The sequence below is a fragment of the Parambassis ranga genome, chromosome 15, assembly GCF_900634625.1.
Source record: "Parambassis ranga chromosome 15, fParRan2.1, whole genome shotgun sequence".
NCBI classification, from domain to species: domain Eukaryota; kingdom Metazoa; phylum Chordata; class Actinopteri; family Ambassidae; genus Parambassis; species Parambassis ranga.
In genome coordinates this window covers 14652038-14669891 of record NC_041035.1, presented here as the reverse complement: position 1 = coordinate 14669891, position 17854 = coordinate 14652038, and the positions used below count along the sequence as shown (strand labels likewise).

The following is a 17854-nucleotide window of genomic DNA, read 5'->3' as shown; positions in this document are numbered from 1 at the left end:
TGCCACAGTTTTCCAATGTGCCTTCACATGGTGCATTGTAGTAAAGCATTTCTCAGTAGATAATTATGCAACATGTAGAAGAATATATCAAAGATCATATCCTGCTGGTTATAGAAAAATCTCTTGTTTTGAGGCGGTTGGTCAAAACTTACAAGAGAATATTTCATCAAATGCCTGAGACTAGTGTCCTAGATTTGAGAACGCCTCTGTGTTTCACACAGTGTACACAGTTTTTCTATACTATTCATATAACCTGACTTCTCTTTCTGAAGTGGTTTCATTAGTAATCCACTTCCATCCTTGTTTCTGTCAGCGCACAGTAGTCCTTTCAGTTGTGTCCCTGCAGCAGCCCCACTTTTAGTCACGGGTGCTTCAGCAGTGTGGCTTTTTGAAAAGGCTGGTGATTTTGCTAGTTATAAGCTGCAATCTTGGCATTGCTTTCACTTTAAAATGCTCCATAGGCGGATCCATTTTCTGATAGCATCATGCAGCTGAACTGAAAGCACGACACATTGCTCACATTATCAAACACAGGGTGCATCTTTGTGAAAACACAGAATAGATGACAAGCAATAAATATCTTTATTTGTTTATTTTGCACCTCTCTTATTTAAACTAAAATGAGATCTCCCCTTTCAGCGGATGATAAGGACTGTAATGTGGAGGACGCTTCTTTTTTTCTTGTGGTGGCAGTTTAATATAATTGAATGTTCAGGCTACAGAATCTGTGTATAAAGTGTGTGGCTTTTGACAGTGTACACATTTGGATGAGTTGAAATGATATGAAAACCGACTGCTGAAGCCTGTTCCCTGAAGTGTGGGGAAAAAGAGGAGGAATGATCTGCTCACGGCACCCAGCAACAGGGCTCTTGATGCAGTGCTTTGATAACGTCAGAGCTCCATCTAGGTTGCTTTGTGAGGTACTGCTCAATAACCTTGTGATTTAACATTGTGCTGTAAATTATCAATGCAATTTCCAGTAGCCACTCATTTGTCTACACAACAATTATACTAAATATATCCTCTCTCTGCTCAGAACACGCTGCAATCTGAGGGCTTGTCTAGCCACACATTTTTAGGCGAGTTCACATGACTTTTCAATGAGGTGCAGTGGCAGTTGCACAGAATTCTAATTTGGCTTCAATCTAAGTCATTAGGAGAGTCAACAGGAAGCAAACAGATGGCAGTAGGAATATGATGGATAATTGTATGTCTCCGAGGACAATTCGTAATTTGTATCTGATTCCGTGCAACCCCCTCATTTTCTTAATGAAGGACTAATTGAGTTTTTTACATTGGCTCAAGCATATGGTCCCACCATAGTGAAGGGTTTATGTAATGGCTGTGAGATACTGAAGACACTGTAGTGGCTTGTTAAGGCTCTTTGTGAATGGTAAAGTTGGAATAACAATTTCCTCATTTTGGAAGTGGCAGTTTTTTTTAATAAGCTAAAATATAATGCATCTTCATTACATCATAATCATCATCAGTCATTTGATCATATTTTTCATTTTTTTACACTGAATAGTAGTTTATTTTTTTAGTTTTGTCTAAAATACTCAATAAATAAAATGTACTGTTCTACCACTGAAATGTTTCAATAAATGAAACATATGAGCAGAATCTGTGCCTTGAATTTATGTATATTTGATGTTTTTATGTCATGTACTTTTTATATAATTATATATAATCAGTTGAATTTTCTTGTTGCTTTCCTCTGAATTGTCTTTGTTATTTTGTTCTATGTACACTTGTCAATTGTAGTTGTGTTTATTTTGTACAGAAAAAAAAAATCCATATTCCATCAGAAGTAGCTATGATCCTTCTTGCATTGATGTTACGCAATAACAAGCAAGTGAACAGGCACTGTTGGTACAAACAAGAGCGTGATGGCTCATATTTTAAACATTATATAAATTATAATACAGCTCTTTAAGCATACAGATATAATAAAACATTGTTTTTGTTAGATATGTTTTCAATTAATGTCCTTAGGTTAGGGAGGTATTTTTCCTTCTGGTCTACATGGACAGTTGTCTCTATTGTTGGAAACTTACACTACTTAAAGTGCAGCGGTAATGAAGTGCTTCTCATTAAAAGCAGCATTTGTGACAGTCAGCTAGTCAGGCAGGAATGCATGGAGGGCAGTAAGTGAAGTGCCCTGATAGAAGCTCGTCATCACAGGGGCTTCTGAGTAAAGGCTCATTTCATGCAAGGTTAGACACATCAGTCAATGGACATAGGGCCGGCTTTTACTGCCTTTCAATAAAATTAAACATGGAACGTGTACACACAGTAGAGATGAACCTGGAAATGAAATGTCTACCACAGGACTCTCTCTGCGGCTGCTGTGATCACTCTCAGTGCCTGGGCTTGAAATTCGCTGCATGCAGGGGGGGGGATCAGAAGCCTCAGTGATGACAAAGGTCATGGACACGGGGAACTTTCATTCTCTTTGATTGTGTGCTTAGCCTTTGTTTGTTTGCAATGTGTATTGCATGCACTTAGTAGAGGGACATTAATTAGATCAAGCATGAACATCTTTGTAAATACGGCCACTAATTAAGCTTGAAAGCATCACTGAGCTGTGATGGGTCATGAAAGCATTGCCCGCCATATCAGGCTTACATAAATAGTTTGGCTTGGGCAGGAAAATACTGTCCAGAAATATCCATGTTTGCACACCTTTGACACGGCAATGAAGCCATAGCACACAGAGCAACACTGCCACCTCAAATCCTGAGCCCTGGTGTCTTTCCCTCATAATCATCATTTATTATCATGTGCTAAGGTTACAGCCCAGAAGTGAAGGTTTTTTTTATGCCTGCATATTCACTAATTTGAGCAACCATTACGTTACATTTTGGCTGCTTCACAGCTGCTGAGGCTGTTTCTGCATGCAATCCTGGCTTTGCTAACAGATGCACCGCTGGAGATCGAGCTTCCAGAGCTGATTGTAACAAAGACATTTTTTTTTGTTTTTTTTTCTTTTTCCCCTTTCCTTTTAGAGTGGCCAGATTTATCTCTTTGTAAGATCAACTTACAAAGCAGACTGAGTCACAAGACTAACCAACCAACCATTTCAGATTCTTGAAGTTAAAAGGGAAAGTGTTCCTGTTAAAAATGGCCTAATCTTTAGTTCCTAACGCTTTATTACTCACCTGATTTGTTGATAACCCCTGGTGAAATGGCTGCTATTGATGGCACAGCATGGTAGCAGAAAGTAGTCTTTTGTAAAGTCTTTTTTTGCACTTGGGGTAATTGCAGGTTTGATGCTGCAAAGTTGTATTGAATGAGAAGCTAAATTCTGTCCCTTCCTTTAGCAAATTAGGAGGTTTTAAAATGTTAAATGTGAGACAGGAGAGGGGGGTGTTTGTCTTCTGTGCTTGTGTGTGAATGTTATTTTATGTCACAGGAAATAAACTAGCTTTATGTAGCTATAAAACTGCAGAAACATGGCAATTTAATGGGATACACCTTCTTTTGATAACGTTAACAAGACCTGGGCTTTGGATACCAATATAGCTGATATTAATACCTGACATCAGATCAGTGAATGCTTACTCCTATCCACCTGGAATATCAATGAATGCTGCAGCCCAGGCTCATACATGCATGTGTAATGGCAACAATGGTCTGAACATTTTCATCCTAAAGGCTCAGAAAATGTGAGATGTCTGTGTGTTTTAGGGACTTTTGTTGTTTGTGTTAATGAAATGTATTTTACCATGAAAAACAAGGTAAGAGATTTAGAAAGCAGCAAGTTAAAAAAACAAAATGTGTTAAAAACAATCTTTCTGTGGGAATCAGACTCTGCTGTGTATGACTGGACTACAACTGGTCAGGCAAAACAAAGGCATCTCGTAATTGTAGATTTCATCTAGACCAAAGTAGCTATTACACATATTGATGTGTGATGTGGGTTGTTATAATAATACTGTTGTTATCTCTCTAAAAGATGGTTCCTTAGAAACATTTATAACGTTTGTACTTTGCAAGATATTTATTTAAGAGAAAAATGCAAAGTAAGTAATATAAAAACTACTATGTTGTAATGAATGGTTTGAATACTTTATGAGTCTGTGAAAGAGTTTAGGAAAATATCAAAGAACACACAGTAGGCTGGAAACCAGCTCTACACTCAAGAGATTATGTTTTATCCCCTACATGATGAGAGGGTACTATACAGGTGGCCATTACTTTGTGCACATACTGTAAAGGAAAGGTGGCATTTACAGAAGAATCTATAAGAGTAAACAGTGTAATCGACTGCTTTCGCTCAGCTCGTGCATTTACTATTAACTAGAACATGATGCATATAAACTAATTATGGTCTACAAAACCTACTAGCCATGATCTTGACCTGGTGTTATTAGGTAGAGATTGTTGTGGAAGGAAATATTGCTAACATCTATCAAGGTCATTTTTCTGTGTTCCACATGCAGCCTCACTGTTCCACAGTTTGGTGTTAGATTTAATGGGTACTGAAGCTGTAAACATGTATTTTTTTTTTATTCTTAGCACAGGAACGCATGGCATCAAGGTTATGTGCAAGCAAAACAAAGTGACTGAATCACTCATTGCACAGACAGGGAGCTAACAGTGATTGATTCTCTGAATGGCATTGTATCTCCTTTGTTGTTGAAGCGTGATGGTTGATGGTTATCAATAATAAGTATTATCTTTAGTACGGACTCAAAAGACAGACACCTCATAAATCTTAAACTTAATTTTCATTCAAGCGGACCTTTTCTTGTTCCGATTACTAGTCAAAACTTCCAAATTATGCTGTCTCAAACAGAAGAAACGTTTCCAAGTAATGACATTCTAAATGCATCATCCGTGCAACAGCAAAGACACATTGTTTTAGGTTGCTTTGACAAATGACAACAGTCTTTCCTTCCAGTTATTAAAATTCCGGCTTGTCTCTCATGTTTACCGTTACATGGCCACAGGCTTGCATGCAATCCTAGTAGTTCAATTAAACCTTATTTCTCAGTACTTTTCTGGTGTCATGTTTTGACACCCTGCTCTTTTCTTTTCTACCTCAGGCTCGCCAAAACACTGCGTCAGGATTAAGATTCTTGGCTTTGCAACATCAAAACAGACACTGTCTCATAGACATCTTATAAATCAGCCAGTTCTCATTTGTGTACCAACAGGTTGAGCTTTTTTTTTCTTTTAATAACATCCTGTCCAGACTGATGTAGAAATAATTACTCAAGCATCTGCCATGAAATGATAAATCTGTGATGATGAAACATTGCAATTTAGAAATGTGTGATGTTTGATTTATACAGTAGGCACACTGTAATAACTGTTTAATTTCTTACTGACGCCGCACTTAATGATACTTTCCAATTCTGTTGTTGTATTGTTTATCATGGGAGCCAGGGAGCGATAGATTAAATTTGATCAGACGGGCTGTAGAGCTAATATAACCGCTGAGCTGATCAATATTCTGCAACAGGAAATAATCATATTTAAGTATGATAGAGATCAATGATTTCTGGGACCAGTCTTGTTTATTAAGGACAATAAATTATATATAGGCACCATGGTACAAGTTGCCCTCGTGTTGTAGAAAGGAACCAGTATCTTTTCTGTTTTCTCACTGCTATACAATACAGGACAAGCAGGTGTGTATATGCTCATTAACATTACTGAAGGTTTTTAAAGCCTTGTTTCTATTTACCCAATGCCAAGTAGTATGACAATGCTGCCGTTTGCTGTCTTATAGCTCTTACTGTTAAGTTTAATCTGTGTAAATTAATTAAAAAGTTCAGACTAAATCAGACATCCTTTTTATTCCACCATATGAGGGATTGGTGTGTGATTCCAGACACCACAGGATACAGCAAACACAGTCAAAAGATAACATGTCAAAGTTAGCCTTACATGAGTTCCTGCCGTTTGTCCAACCATCAGTTTTCCTGCTCATCCTTTGTCCAGCACTGAGTTCACTCTGTGCTTTCCGTTTAATTTCAGCACAACAGATATGGACATGATCAAATCAGACCTTTGAAGAACATTTTAAAACTTGCTACTTTGTGCAGTCACAGTCCTGAAGATCCTAATCAGCACCAAACTCCTGTGATGTTTGTTTCTACCTGCCGGTTTTCCCTGCTTTCATTAAAATTACTCAATAATATTCTTTTTTTTTATTGGAAACAGAGTCTTCTTGAAGCTATTCTGTGTCATGGTGGTGTTTGAGTGTAGCTGAAAACTCACTTTTTGTCCTAATTTGTTTATTTATTTCACTTAATCCAATCATAGGACATGTTTGTTGATGTGATTTTGTTAATGCCAGCAGTCTGATGAGCGTATCAGACGACTGTTAATTGATTTACCATGTAATTAGTCATAAAATTCCTAACTTTCTGTGTAATATGATCAGAGGGGATGACAGATTTCTCCTTTATGCCTTAGTGTGAGGAAGGTCAATCTTTTTCCCGCTTTGCAGCTTGCTCTAGAAAGACGCAGGAAAATAACAGAAATGATGATTTAAACATCCCCTATCAATGGCTGATGCATTGTATTGTCTAATGTACTAACATAAGTTATGTGTGAATCTGTTGTTGATGCATCACCTGTGTTGCCTATTTGCAAATGATACAATCATCTCATTAGGCCCACGCTGCCAAAAGTAATGCTAGTGTTTAAACTAATAAAAAAAGGGGCTACAGATACAATTTGCATGAGCTATATATAAGCAAGTAAAATATAAACACCGGATATACTTTAAACGGCTGATGCAAAATCTTACTGAAAATATTTCTAGCATGACTTTTCTCAGTGTGGCGTCAGAACACTGTACTCATCGTTTCTTTGTTCCTTTTATGGGAAACAAAGAGGGCATGCATTGTAATGGATACAGCTCAGAATACATTTGTCTAAACGATCAATAGATTTTTGACTGGGTCAACCAATATAAAAGGATAATAATAACAAAAATAATAATGACAAACTGTTGAGGAAACCGTGGATCAATAGCATGTTATGTCCATGACCCCCCTCCTCTGTGGCTTTCTGATGGCTTACACATTTTTACTTTCATTTCTTTTTTGTTTTCTTTTTTGGAGGGGTGTGCAGGAGGGTGGGAGGGAGGGAGGGAGCTGGTCTGATGAACGTGCTAGAGTAAATCAAATGTGAGTTTCTCTGCATGTTTGCTTTGTGTCTACGCTGTGCTTTCAAGCTCAATTAATACTTCCAACTCACCCTTATAAAAATCCGTTGCATTGTTCTATGCCATATAGAAAAACAAAAAGAAAAAGTACGAATTAAATACAAACTTGTGTGGTCTTTGTTTCTAGCCATGTACTGCAGTTGCTTCAAACATCCTGAAAACAGACTGTAATAAGCTTTTGTTCCTCAGAAGATCATGTTTAAGCCTAGCTTTCATATGAACCTCTATTTTGTCCCATAGAATATGGAATGATCGGAGAGCATACAGTAAAAAGTCAGCGGCCAAGATCAGTTCATGACACAAAGGCCCTGCAGGAGCAAGCTGAATCTGCTAAATTTATGGCACAAACTGGTAATACAATAGTTATGTTTCTTTACTTTATTTTGTTAACTAAACTTAATTTCATCATGCATGCTCTCTCTTGTACTGCACCTTTTTTAAGTGGAAATGTTTTGCATTATTATTTCTCCTACTCATTTACTATTGCTACATATGAACAAGGAAGACAAACTTCCCATTTCTCTATGAGTATTTACTTTGAATATATAGAGCATAATTGGGGTTTGTGGTTCTGTTTGTTTTATTGTCATACAGTGAGTTGGCAAGTGGATTACTCATACAGTATATTCACACAGCATTAATTAAACAGCAGTTTAAATCTAAGGCCCCCAATGTAGTTAATCATTCCCTCCAAGGCGTGATAAATTAAATGTCATTTGATGAATAAAACTCACCCCTTCAGCCAAATATGAAACCCATACTTGGCAAAAGTTAAACTGATAGATGTTGCCCTTAAAGATAAAATGATTTAATCAAGTGTACCATCCAATAAATTAAAAATCAGAAATGGTCTAAATTTATGATGGCATCCACAACCTACAGTGCATTTTTTTAATAAAATCAGAATGTACTGAAGGCAAATTCAATAAAAATCTATTTTTCATAGTTTCATTATTTATTCATTATTTTAAGCTGTTTTTATCAACAACAACAAAAAAGTTTTTTCAGTGGGTGGGTTTAGTTCTAGCTGCTGTTCAGACTTTTTTTTATCCTTCATTTTCATTTTTGGGAAATGTTTTATTTTCTTTCATGTGTTCCATTTAAATTGCTGTTGTCGTTCAAAAAAAACAATCCTTTCCTTCCATTACTATTTTATTTATAACACACTATGCATACATGCATACACATCAGCACTAACATATGCCCATTAACACCTCTCCATTTTGATCATACTGTAGGTATGTTGTTTCCCTGTCGAGTTGCATCGCTGTGCTTTTCTGTTTCTCATTCTCACACAATTTACTCTCCCTGTACTGCCTCATTTAACAAATTGATCCACCTTTCAGTCTATTTTATAATCAAAACTAAATTCAGGGCAGGGTTCAGATCCCTATTTGGCTGAAGCTATATGTATCCATGCTGAGAAACTACTGTAGCATATCGTGATTTAAAAATGTTGCTATGATTTGATGACTTACAATGACATAAATGTATTCAGAGCTGCAATTGAAAATATACACCTTCTTGTATTAAATTATTTCTGTAATCCATAAAGGCTCAAAGAAAATGAATACTTCACCTGAGGGTTTAACATAATCAAACATCAATTATTCGGTGACTACTCTCATGTAGGAATTTGCTTGTCCATTCACTTGTCACCGAATGATTTATTCTGTTTTTTTGTATTTAGGCTATCATGGCTTTGGAAAAATCAACCCACTGCCTTTATTTAGCATTTCACGGCATTTTGGCAGCCTTCAGACCATGAAGATTGAAAAGCTTAATGCTGTTTCTTCTTATCAATCATTTTTAATAAACTCTAAACACCTATGGTCCTGTACATTATTAATCTGCAACCAGTAAGTCTGCATGCGGATTTAAAGGAATTCAACAAAACCTTTGAAAGTGTGGGCCATAGGAACAGAATCCATCTTACATTGCTGTTACTACCACCTGTTTTGCTTCCTTCTGGGCACTCACAATTGACAAGAGCTGTGCTTTAAACCACATTCACACGTATAAAAATGGCTGTGATTTTCTGATTAAAGTCAGCTAACTTTGTCATTTTACTCCACCCCAGGAAGCTAAGAGGTTATGATAGATATGAAAAAAATATATATTTAAAGGCTCCGTCTAAAACATAGACTGCTCCAATGTTGTCAAGGAAACTAGATAGTTTGCTACAGTGCCAGGGAAAATCACATCTAAGACCTCTTTCTGAACTAACACCCATTAAATTCCATTTTATTTTCTCAGATGTTTTTATTGCATGCCACCATGTTCTGAAATTTTGGTTCTTGTTTATGATGATTTTTCCCTTTTTTTGTTTAAACATTATTATTGGATTTCATTGAAATGCATGGTTTATTATTTACCCAAAATGAAGTGACACACTTAGAGATAACCCTAATGTCTACTGTTCCTTGTATTGTAGCCATGCCTTCTCTGTGATCTTTGCATAAATACGCATTCAAATTTTGCTGTAAAGAGTTGTTGTTGATGCCATAAACATGCTACACACAAATTAAATCTTTAGCCATTCAAGAATTAAGTTGTTAATTGAGTATTCATCAAAGATCACATAAAGGTATAAGTCAAATAGTGATATGATTCGAATTTAGGTCCCTACCCGACCTGTTCGTGCTTCATGTTGGCCCCTCCCCATTTTACTTAACCCCGCCCACTTTGCCTTATCCCGCCCCGTCAAGCCGTGCCCCAGGAACCATATTGCTGCATTTAACTAGTGTCACCCTTCTCCCACACAGGTGAATCAGGTGCAGAGGAGTGGTCCCAGTGGAGCTCATGCTCCGTAACATGCGGTCAAGGGTCGCAGGTGCGAACAAGAACATGTGTCTCACCATACGGAACACACTGCAGCGGCCCTTTAAGAGAATCAAGGGTTTGCAATAACACTGCCCCTTGTCCAGGTAGTGTTAGCCGCAGATTCTTGAACATGAATGTTTTGCTCCTTTGTTGTTTATATGGTAGGAAATGTGTTGAACTGTCTTAAATCTCTGACTGTGTTATCCTCGTGTTTTTCTTTTTTGCTTTTTGCGGTTACAATTGTAATGAATCTAATGTTTTCTTTCTTCAATGTTATTTTTGTGAATGTTGTTTTTTTTTGTCATTACCACCCTTGTGTTTTCCATTTCATATAACTGTAAGGCAATTCATCAGCATTGAAAATGGTTTAATGACATGTGGATCTGCATGGAGCTTGGGGAGCGGTAGATACTGATCATCAGCTTCATCTCCTTGAAGGTCAACTGTGCATTTTAAAATAGCTTGGCAGCGTTTCTTCAAACACGCTCTGAGGCATTTCTTCCTCAACCCATGATGGCATGGCAGATGAGTCACTGGTAGCCAGGTATCAGCATCGGATGCTTTTCTGACTGCTGGATGCAGCACGCTCATGTTTGTCAGTATATAACTCTGGTAGGAAAAACGTGTCACAAGTCTCCTTTATTCGATTTTGTTTTGTTTATGCAGACAAACATGTTGATTTAGTAATGAGATTCCGCACTCATGTTTAGTCAAGATATTTGATGGCGCTGATAAGTGTAGTGCTTCGGCTTCCTAAGTAATTATAGCTGATCAAAAATACCTGCCGCATCCTCGGAAATACTGAAACGGGTGTTAGGACTTATTTAAATGAGGCATGTGTGTAAGTGGAAATTTGGTAGTTTTCAGAAGGGTCATTCTCTAACTGTCTGTGGACACTCAACAACAGAATGAGTCATTCTAAAAGAGCACTTGCTTAGATACCAGACTTGATGTGACACCTGTATGACCACAATTATTTAGCGCAGACAGCATAAATACTCCTATCCCTCGAGCCACACAGCACCGGTTTTCAGGCCTACGCATTCATTTGCATGAACAATACTTATTAATTTAGAACCTAAACCTACAGAGCTGCCCATGTGAATTCTTTTATTGATTATCTTGAGGCATTAAGGCGTGTGCTCATGGCTAATTGTGGATCCAGAGCATTTTTTTTCCTTACATAATAATGCAGAATAACTTATCAACAAAAACTGGGCCATGACTTCATGCACAAGAGTACGATTGCATTTTTAAAGTAAATCCAAGAGTGAGAGTTAAAATGAAAATCTTTCAACGTTTCTAATTGACTGAGTTGTTTTGTGGGATTTAAGATAAGGCCGTATCAGAAGTAGAGCATTATTGAACTGTATTGCTTAAATATGTTGGAAAGATGAGGGTTCTCTCCTCACTTATTAAAAAAAAATATATAGCACTAGAATCATAGACCTTGTTTATCCACAAAATACAGCTGATACAGCACCAAGCTCACTTTGTTACAGTACAGACCCAAACTGGTACAAACAAACCCAGGCTGGCATGATGCCACATGAAACACACAGCATCTAATATTCTGTAAGGCAGACAGATCAATTTGCTTTCTTCAGACTGCCTGTAGTATGCAAAGGTGGAAGGATACCGCCAAAATACAGTATGCCTACAGACACATCACTGCCAGAATGAAAGGGCTTACCTTGCAGTCGCCATGGCTGAAAACAGCAAGATCATCTGTGGATGCTGCAGGCTCAGCTCAAGCATGCTGTTAGAAACTCTGTTGCTCCTCACAAGTTGTGATGCGGCACTCAATACAATGCATCTGCCAGGATATAGCAACATTTCAGTTGTTTTGAAACATCACATTTGAATTGCTAGTCCCTCTACAACCCAACTAACAGAAGCCCAGCCTCCTTCTGAACTTTAGGTTTATTCTGCAGAAGGTAAATAAGCCAGGAAATGTGGTAACATTCTGCTGCACAGGTACATGCAGTGTCAAGTAAAGACAGCCTCAAGCTTAACTATCTCTATTTACCTTATCAATACTTATTTGCGCTGTTACAATAAATTTCAGGTAGGTAAACGATAGTAAAGTAGCCTAGCTTAATTCCATGCTAGCCTAATACAGTCGCACCCCTACTCTCTTTATTTACCTTAATATTTATGCCAACGCAAAACAACACGTCAATGCGTCATGTGTACTGCCCTTTAAACGCATTAAAACATACCTTGAGTGTCGAACGTCATCTTATCCTGCTACAACACGCGTGGCTGCGGTTGTTCATTGATTAGCATAAACAAGGAAACCGACGTGACCCACGTGACCGCGCATGCGGAGGCACGTCAACGCTTTTAACAGGTGACGCAGCAGCATCAGTGTAGAGGAGTTCGTTTTCTGTGCGTGTTTCTAATGCGTGAGTGTGTGTTTTATAGACAGGGAAGGAAAATGTGCTTTAAAAAATATAACATCAGTGAAATTATATATTTATATTAATATCTGCTTAATGTTGATACAGTGTATAAAAGTTACTTATTTAGAACTACTATTTCAAACTATTCTATTCTATAACAATAAATATATTAAGTTCAAAAGGGTAAGCTAATAAGTGAAAAGGTTCCTCACTGGAGTATTATGTAAAGCCAACCAAATCCCAGTTTACTGCAAATTAATGAAACATTTTTGGCAAATGCCATTGTGTGTTTTTTATCAACAATCATACGTTGGTCCAACAGTTTCCCCTCTAACAGGCCAATGCGATTGCTCGTGGGCATTCCTATAATCTATGGGTGCAGTTCAGAGAAAACTCAAACACAAAAGAAGCAGAATCCTATTCCAACATTTCTAGCTGTGGTGACTGCCTCCTTTGAACTCCAAATTTTCAAAGTAAATGCTGCAGCCACAACGGGACACTTAGCTAAGAGCATCAAAGCAGCGCCTAGAGGCAGGGGCCAGGACAGACAGTGGCTTGCCTCGTGGTGGACCATCAGCTTGATCCCAAGATCCAACTACTCCGCTGCTGATCCTGAGATTCAAATAGTGTCCTGTAGGAACTTGAAGTCTCTGCACAAGCTGCGGATAGTGACCCTTCTGAACATTAATCATCCATTCCCCTTGGACACAGTACCCAGGCATACATTTCTACAGGTCCTTTGTCCTATTTCTTGTAATCAAAATAAGATAAAAAAGCTACTGGAAGCTGTATCCACTTCTACTTTTTAGATTAAAAAAAAGCCCTTTATTTTGCACCTAAGTATAAAATGACTTAAATCCTGAAAATGTATATGCACAGCTACGCCAGCCTCAGCCTGTTAATCCTATTTCAGTACCCTGTGTCCCATCATATCTCATTAGAAAAGAAGGATTTTGCAGCTATAAAATCTTGTGTGCATTTATACAGCATATATATCTGCAGTAGGCACAGTGTTAAAAAAAAATCGCTCTTCTACGATTTGAGGTTCATACAGTTTTTATGACCTTGATGCTAATTACTTTAGACTCTTATAATTTTCTAATTATACCAGTAAATACACTTTATTTCTGGAATCAAATAACCAAGGGTTGCTTCAGAACCTAATATCCGAGGTTAAACTTTTACATTTTCAATGTAATGTGTTCATTATTTCCTAAATCTGCGTACATTTAGGAGCACGGCAAGTGCCAAGGCGGGACAGGAGGTGTCTTACTTCTGCCTGCCTCTCAGATTTACACATTTCCCTCTCCAAAGTACAACTTTGAGCCAGTAGCAAATATTCTCTGCAGTTCTGTGAAGACTCACCATCTGTCAAGCAGAACCTAGTTAAGCTTACACACAAACCAAGATGCAAGAGGAATAATGGCTTGTGCCAGCTATTGTTGAAAGAGGTGGTTTAAGAGTTGCAGTTCTGTAGAGAAGGGACTTGTGATATTTGGAAAGAGTTTTTATATGAATATATGAGTGTGTTTGTGTGTAAGCAGCAAAATATCTCTGTCAAAAATCAAGTGCAGGGATGGAAAAAGGAAGAAAAGGCACAACTGACTGGAGATCTAAAGTATCTAAATGTTCTTAATATAATTTCTTAAATCTAATTTTAATATCTAGGACACTAATTAGGACTAATTTTAAACAAAAAAAACTTCCTTATGTTTTAGGTGTTGCTGATCATGTCTGATATTTATTTGAATGCTCAATTTAATACCAGCCATTGGACAGATTGGGAGATGAGCTCAAGTCTGGAGCCAGGTTGTGGGTTGTCTGCTGTGTCTATAACTATGATTAGTATGTTTAGTGCAACTTAACCCCTTTCACATTAAGCAAAAGGTGTGGTGCTATTAGATTTCCTAGTCAAACAGGAAGATTTAACACACCGTGCAGACCCGCTGCTCCTCTGTAGAAAGTCATCATTCTTATCGTTGCTTTGCTGTGTGTAGAAACATGCATGTGAACGACTGACAGTTTTATTCTGTGCGTTTACTGCTGTGTAAAGCACCGTATGGAAGCACAGCATTTGTTGTCATTATGTAAGGTATGGCGGAGATTGAAGCTGAGACGTCCCTGTCTGTATGCTCAGTGTTTCACTTACATTGGCTCTGTTGGTAATTATTTTGATTGATTTTTATTTCATTTATGGCTCAGTGCAGTTTGTGAGACGTCTGTTTATGCTACAACAGAGACAGAGACATTGATTAGGCCTGACACCTTTTCTGTGCCCGCAGTACACGGTGTATGGGAGGAGTGGTCACCGTGGAGTCTGTGCTCATTCACATGTGGCCGAGGTCACCGCACTAGGACTAGGAATTGTGCTCCTCCCCAGCATGGAGGCAGGGCCTGTGATGGACCTGAGACCCAGACTAAGCTTTGCAACATAGCCCTTTGCCCAGGTATCATCTGTCTGCTATCTTATAATATATTTCAAATAACAATAATCCTAAAGATCAATTCCCCAGCATGGGGGACGTTATCAATACTGCAAAGGTAAGTAAAAACTGGATGCAGGCTTTGTGGTGCATTTAAAGTAATTGTGCTTACACAATAATGCGCTTTAGGAAACCCTGTTGAGAGTGAATACTGTAATACTGACGTCAAAATCACTTACCCGCAATTGCCTGTGAATGGTAAGCAGATTAGCGATGATGAGTTTTTCCACACAGTAAATGTTAGCTTTGCTCTGGTAACAGACTCACTGAAAACCACTCAATTCCAGATGCTTTTGCTCAGCCAGACAGGGAGGCAGCTAACAAGTAGTTTCTGCATTTTGTGTCTTTTGACACTTTAATATTATAAATATGGAAATACGCTACCAAAACCCATTTTATGTCCTATTCTCTCTTTGCCTCTGGCTATTTTTGGGAAATTCTAGCTCATATGAAAAAAAGCAAAGCAAAAAGCCAGCTGCAGTGTAATTCTGCAAAATCTACAAATAAGCACAGTAACATTTTTTTTTTTTTGCTTTCCACATAATATCTGTTTTATTGGCTTTCAATCTGAGAAAGAATAGTGATCTGAGTATCTCCCCCATTTCTGTCTGCCCTCTTTTTCCCTTCACTTGGGACATGCTTGTTGGGTTGTGGTTGGTGCCTCAGTGGACGGACAGTGGCAGGAGTGGAGCTCTTGGAGCGATTGCTCGGTGACCTGTGCCAATGGCACTCAGCAGAGGACCAGGCAGTGCTCAGCAGCCGCCCATGGGGGATCTGAGTGTCGCGGTCACTGGGCAGAAAGCAGAGAGTGCCATAATCCTGACTGCACAGGTAAAAATCCTGAGCCTCTTAATTCTGTATCCGCTTTGATGTCTAAATTCAAAATCATTATCTGAAGCAGAGACAGACACACACTCACACACACACAAAATAAAACAGGCCGTCCCATATTGTCATCGTCATTATTACAACCATAAGCACCTTGATCATTACTATTAACTTTACTGAGCATTCTCTACTCATTTTATTGCATAAAAAAGCCTGGTAGGAGAAATCTAAGCTGTGTTGTAAGAATCAAAAATAAAGTTTAAGACCATGCTTTATCAATTGGATTTGAAAAATCCAGTTAGATATACTGTATGCCTTTCACATAATTCAGGGTTAGCTGCCCATACTGTCTGTCAACATCATAGATGTATTAGAGGCTCAAAGATGTCAGCTTAGTGGTCTCGATCGGGCTCTGAATTGTGTGATCATGTGAAGGGTCTGAGCTCTCTCTCATAATCTCCTGATGCAATTTTCACTGCAGCAGCGTAAAACAGCGACGTTTTTTTTTATTCTCTGTTCCACTGGTATGTGTGTGGCACATTTTGTGGCAGTGCAAACGTTGTGTAACCAGCTCATGGTAATGAAGAAGGCAATGCTGTTGTTTGCCTCCTTAGCGAGAGGATGCATTGTACTATTTATTCATTTAATGATGCCTACCTCTTTAGCAATTCTTATTCGCTTCCAAGGTGAGAGATCAAACATTAGTGAGACAACACACTCTAAGACATCATTTAACAAGTCAGCAGAATGTCCCTGACTGCTTGAGCCACTGCCTTGACGTCAAGGCTATATCTGTATATCTTTTTTTTTTTCCATGGCAAAAAAAGCACATTTTAATTAATTTAGTGCTAGGGAGAAGACATTTTTTTTAAAAATATAACAAAATAGAATAGAAGCTGCCCGGTGACAACTATGAAAGCCTGTGCAGGATTTGGAATCAGTGTTATGTGGATTTTTTTCCACGGCTGCTGGAACAATGAGCCCTTTGAAACACACGAGTGTGCATCTGTCTGAGGAATCAGCTGCTGTGGTGTGGGTGCAGGCGTCAGTACCTACTGGGATTTGATCAATGTCTTGTGGATAGTTTTAGCCAACAGGTCACGATGGTTTCTGTTTTCCGTACTACCGGAAGCAATCCTGACAGAGGTTAGTTGTAGGACATGAAATATGCCCATATATGTGAAGAAGGGGGTAAGTGGAGGTTAAAATGAGAGTGGAGTCTGTTTCCTGTTCACAGGGTGTTGTACCTTTCGTTTCAGACAAGGGCATGTGATTTACTACATCGCTGAAGGGGAGCATCTGTTTTTTTTTTTTTTTTTTTCTAATGCACAGTTTAACAGTGTTCATTACAAGGGCATAAAACATGCTGCTGGTTTTGGAAACTTCAGCATAAATGTGTTTTTATATTGGCAAAGTGATGTGAATAATCACCACTCACAGCAGCTTCTTTAGCCATAAAATACACAAATTAATTATTCAGTGGAATCTTGTTCATTTTCAAATATTGCAACAAACTGCAACCAGAATGCATGGAGGGAAAAAGAAACACATGCAATCAAAAATGTATGTCAGAATTCACATTCTAATTAGAATCATGACTGGCATAAGATGAAAAAAACTGTGATGTATCATTTAATATTCTGCTGTTTTTGGCAATCCTTATGCCTGTGAGAGTATCTGTTTCTCACTGAGAATGATTCTGTTTTAGCTAATGGCCAGTGGAATCCTTGGGGTCCGTGGAGTGGCTGCTCTAAGTCCTGCGATGGTGGATGGCAGAGGCGAGCCCGGGTATGTCAGGGGGCAGCTGTGACTGGGCAACAGTGCGATGGAAATGGTGAAGACGTCCGAAAGTGCAGCGATCAACGCTGTCCAGGTGAGCGAGAGGATAATAAGACTTATGTTTGAGTGGCCACAGAGAAGCTGCGTGAAGGTGGGGCGGGGGGGATAATTGTCTCTGCGGCGTGAATGACATGTCTCGTAATGGAAGATCAGTGAAAACAGAATCTGATGAGGTGATGCAGATAAGCGGAGGGGGGAAAGACTGAGTATGAATGAGTTTCAAAGAATTAAGAATTTAACATGCTGGTGAGGGAGGGAGTTTTCACAATAATCCCTTTTTAAAGTGAGGT

At 38.5% G+C, this 17854-nt stretch overlaps 1 protein-coding gene and 1 long non-coding RNA gene across 3 annotated transcripts in view; one reads left to right on the top strand and one right to left on the bottom strand.

Moving 5' to 3' along the window:
• Positions 1-12314, bottom strand: part of LOC114447561 (uncharacterized) — a 33311-nt gene extending 20997 nt beyond the window's left edge. Inside the window, exons 1-2 of the long non-coding RNA XR_003671851.1 lie at positions 12232-12314; positions 11703-11825 (exon numbers count right to left, since the gene is read on the bottom strand). This is a non-coding gene — a long non-coding RNA (uncharacterized LOC114447561). The remainder of the gene's footprint in view (positions 1-11702; positions 11826-12231) is intronic.
• Positions 1-17854, top strand: part of adgrb3 (adhesion G protein-coupled receptor B3) — a 96147-nt gene that overhangs the window by 34318 nt on the left and 43975 nt on the right. Inside the window, exons 3-7 of one of the 2 annotated variants that reach the window (XM_028423907.1) lie at positions 7427-7537; positions 9952-10113; positions 14697-14861; positions 15564-15728; positions 17434-17598. In XM_028423907.1, the coding sequence (XP_028279708.1) occupies positions 7427-7537; positions 9952-10113; positions 14697-14861; positions 15564-15728; positions 17434-17598 (768 nt within the window). Of the gene's footprint in view, positions 1-7426; positions 7538-9951; positions 10114-14696; positions 14862-15563; positions 15729-17433; positions 17599-17854 lie in introns of those variants that run through there. The other variant, XM_028423906.1, reaches the window with a different exon arrangement.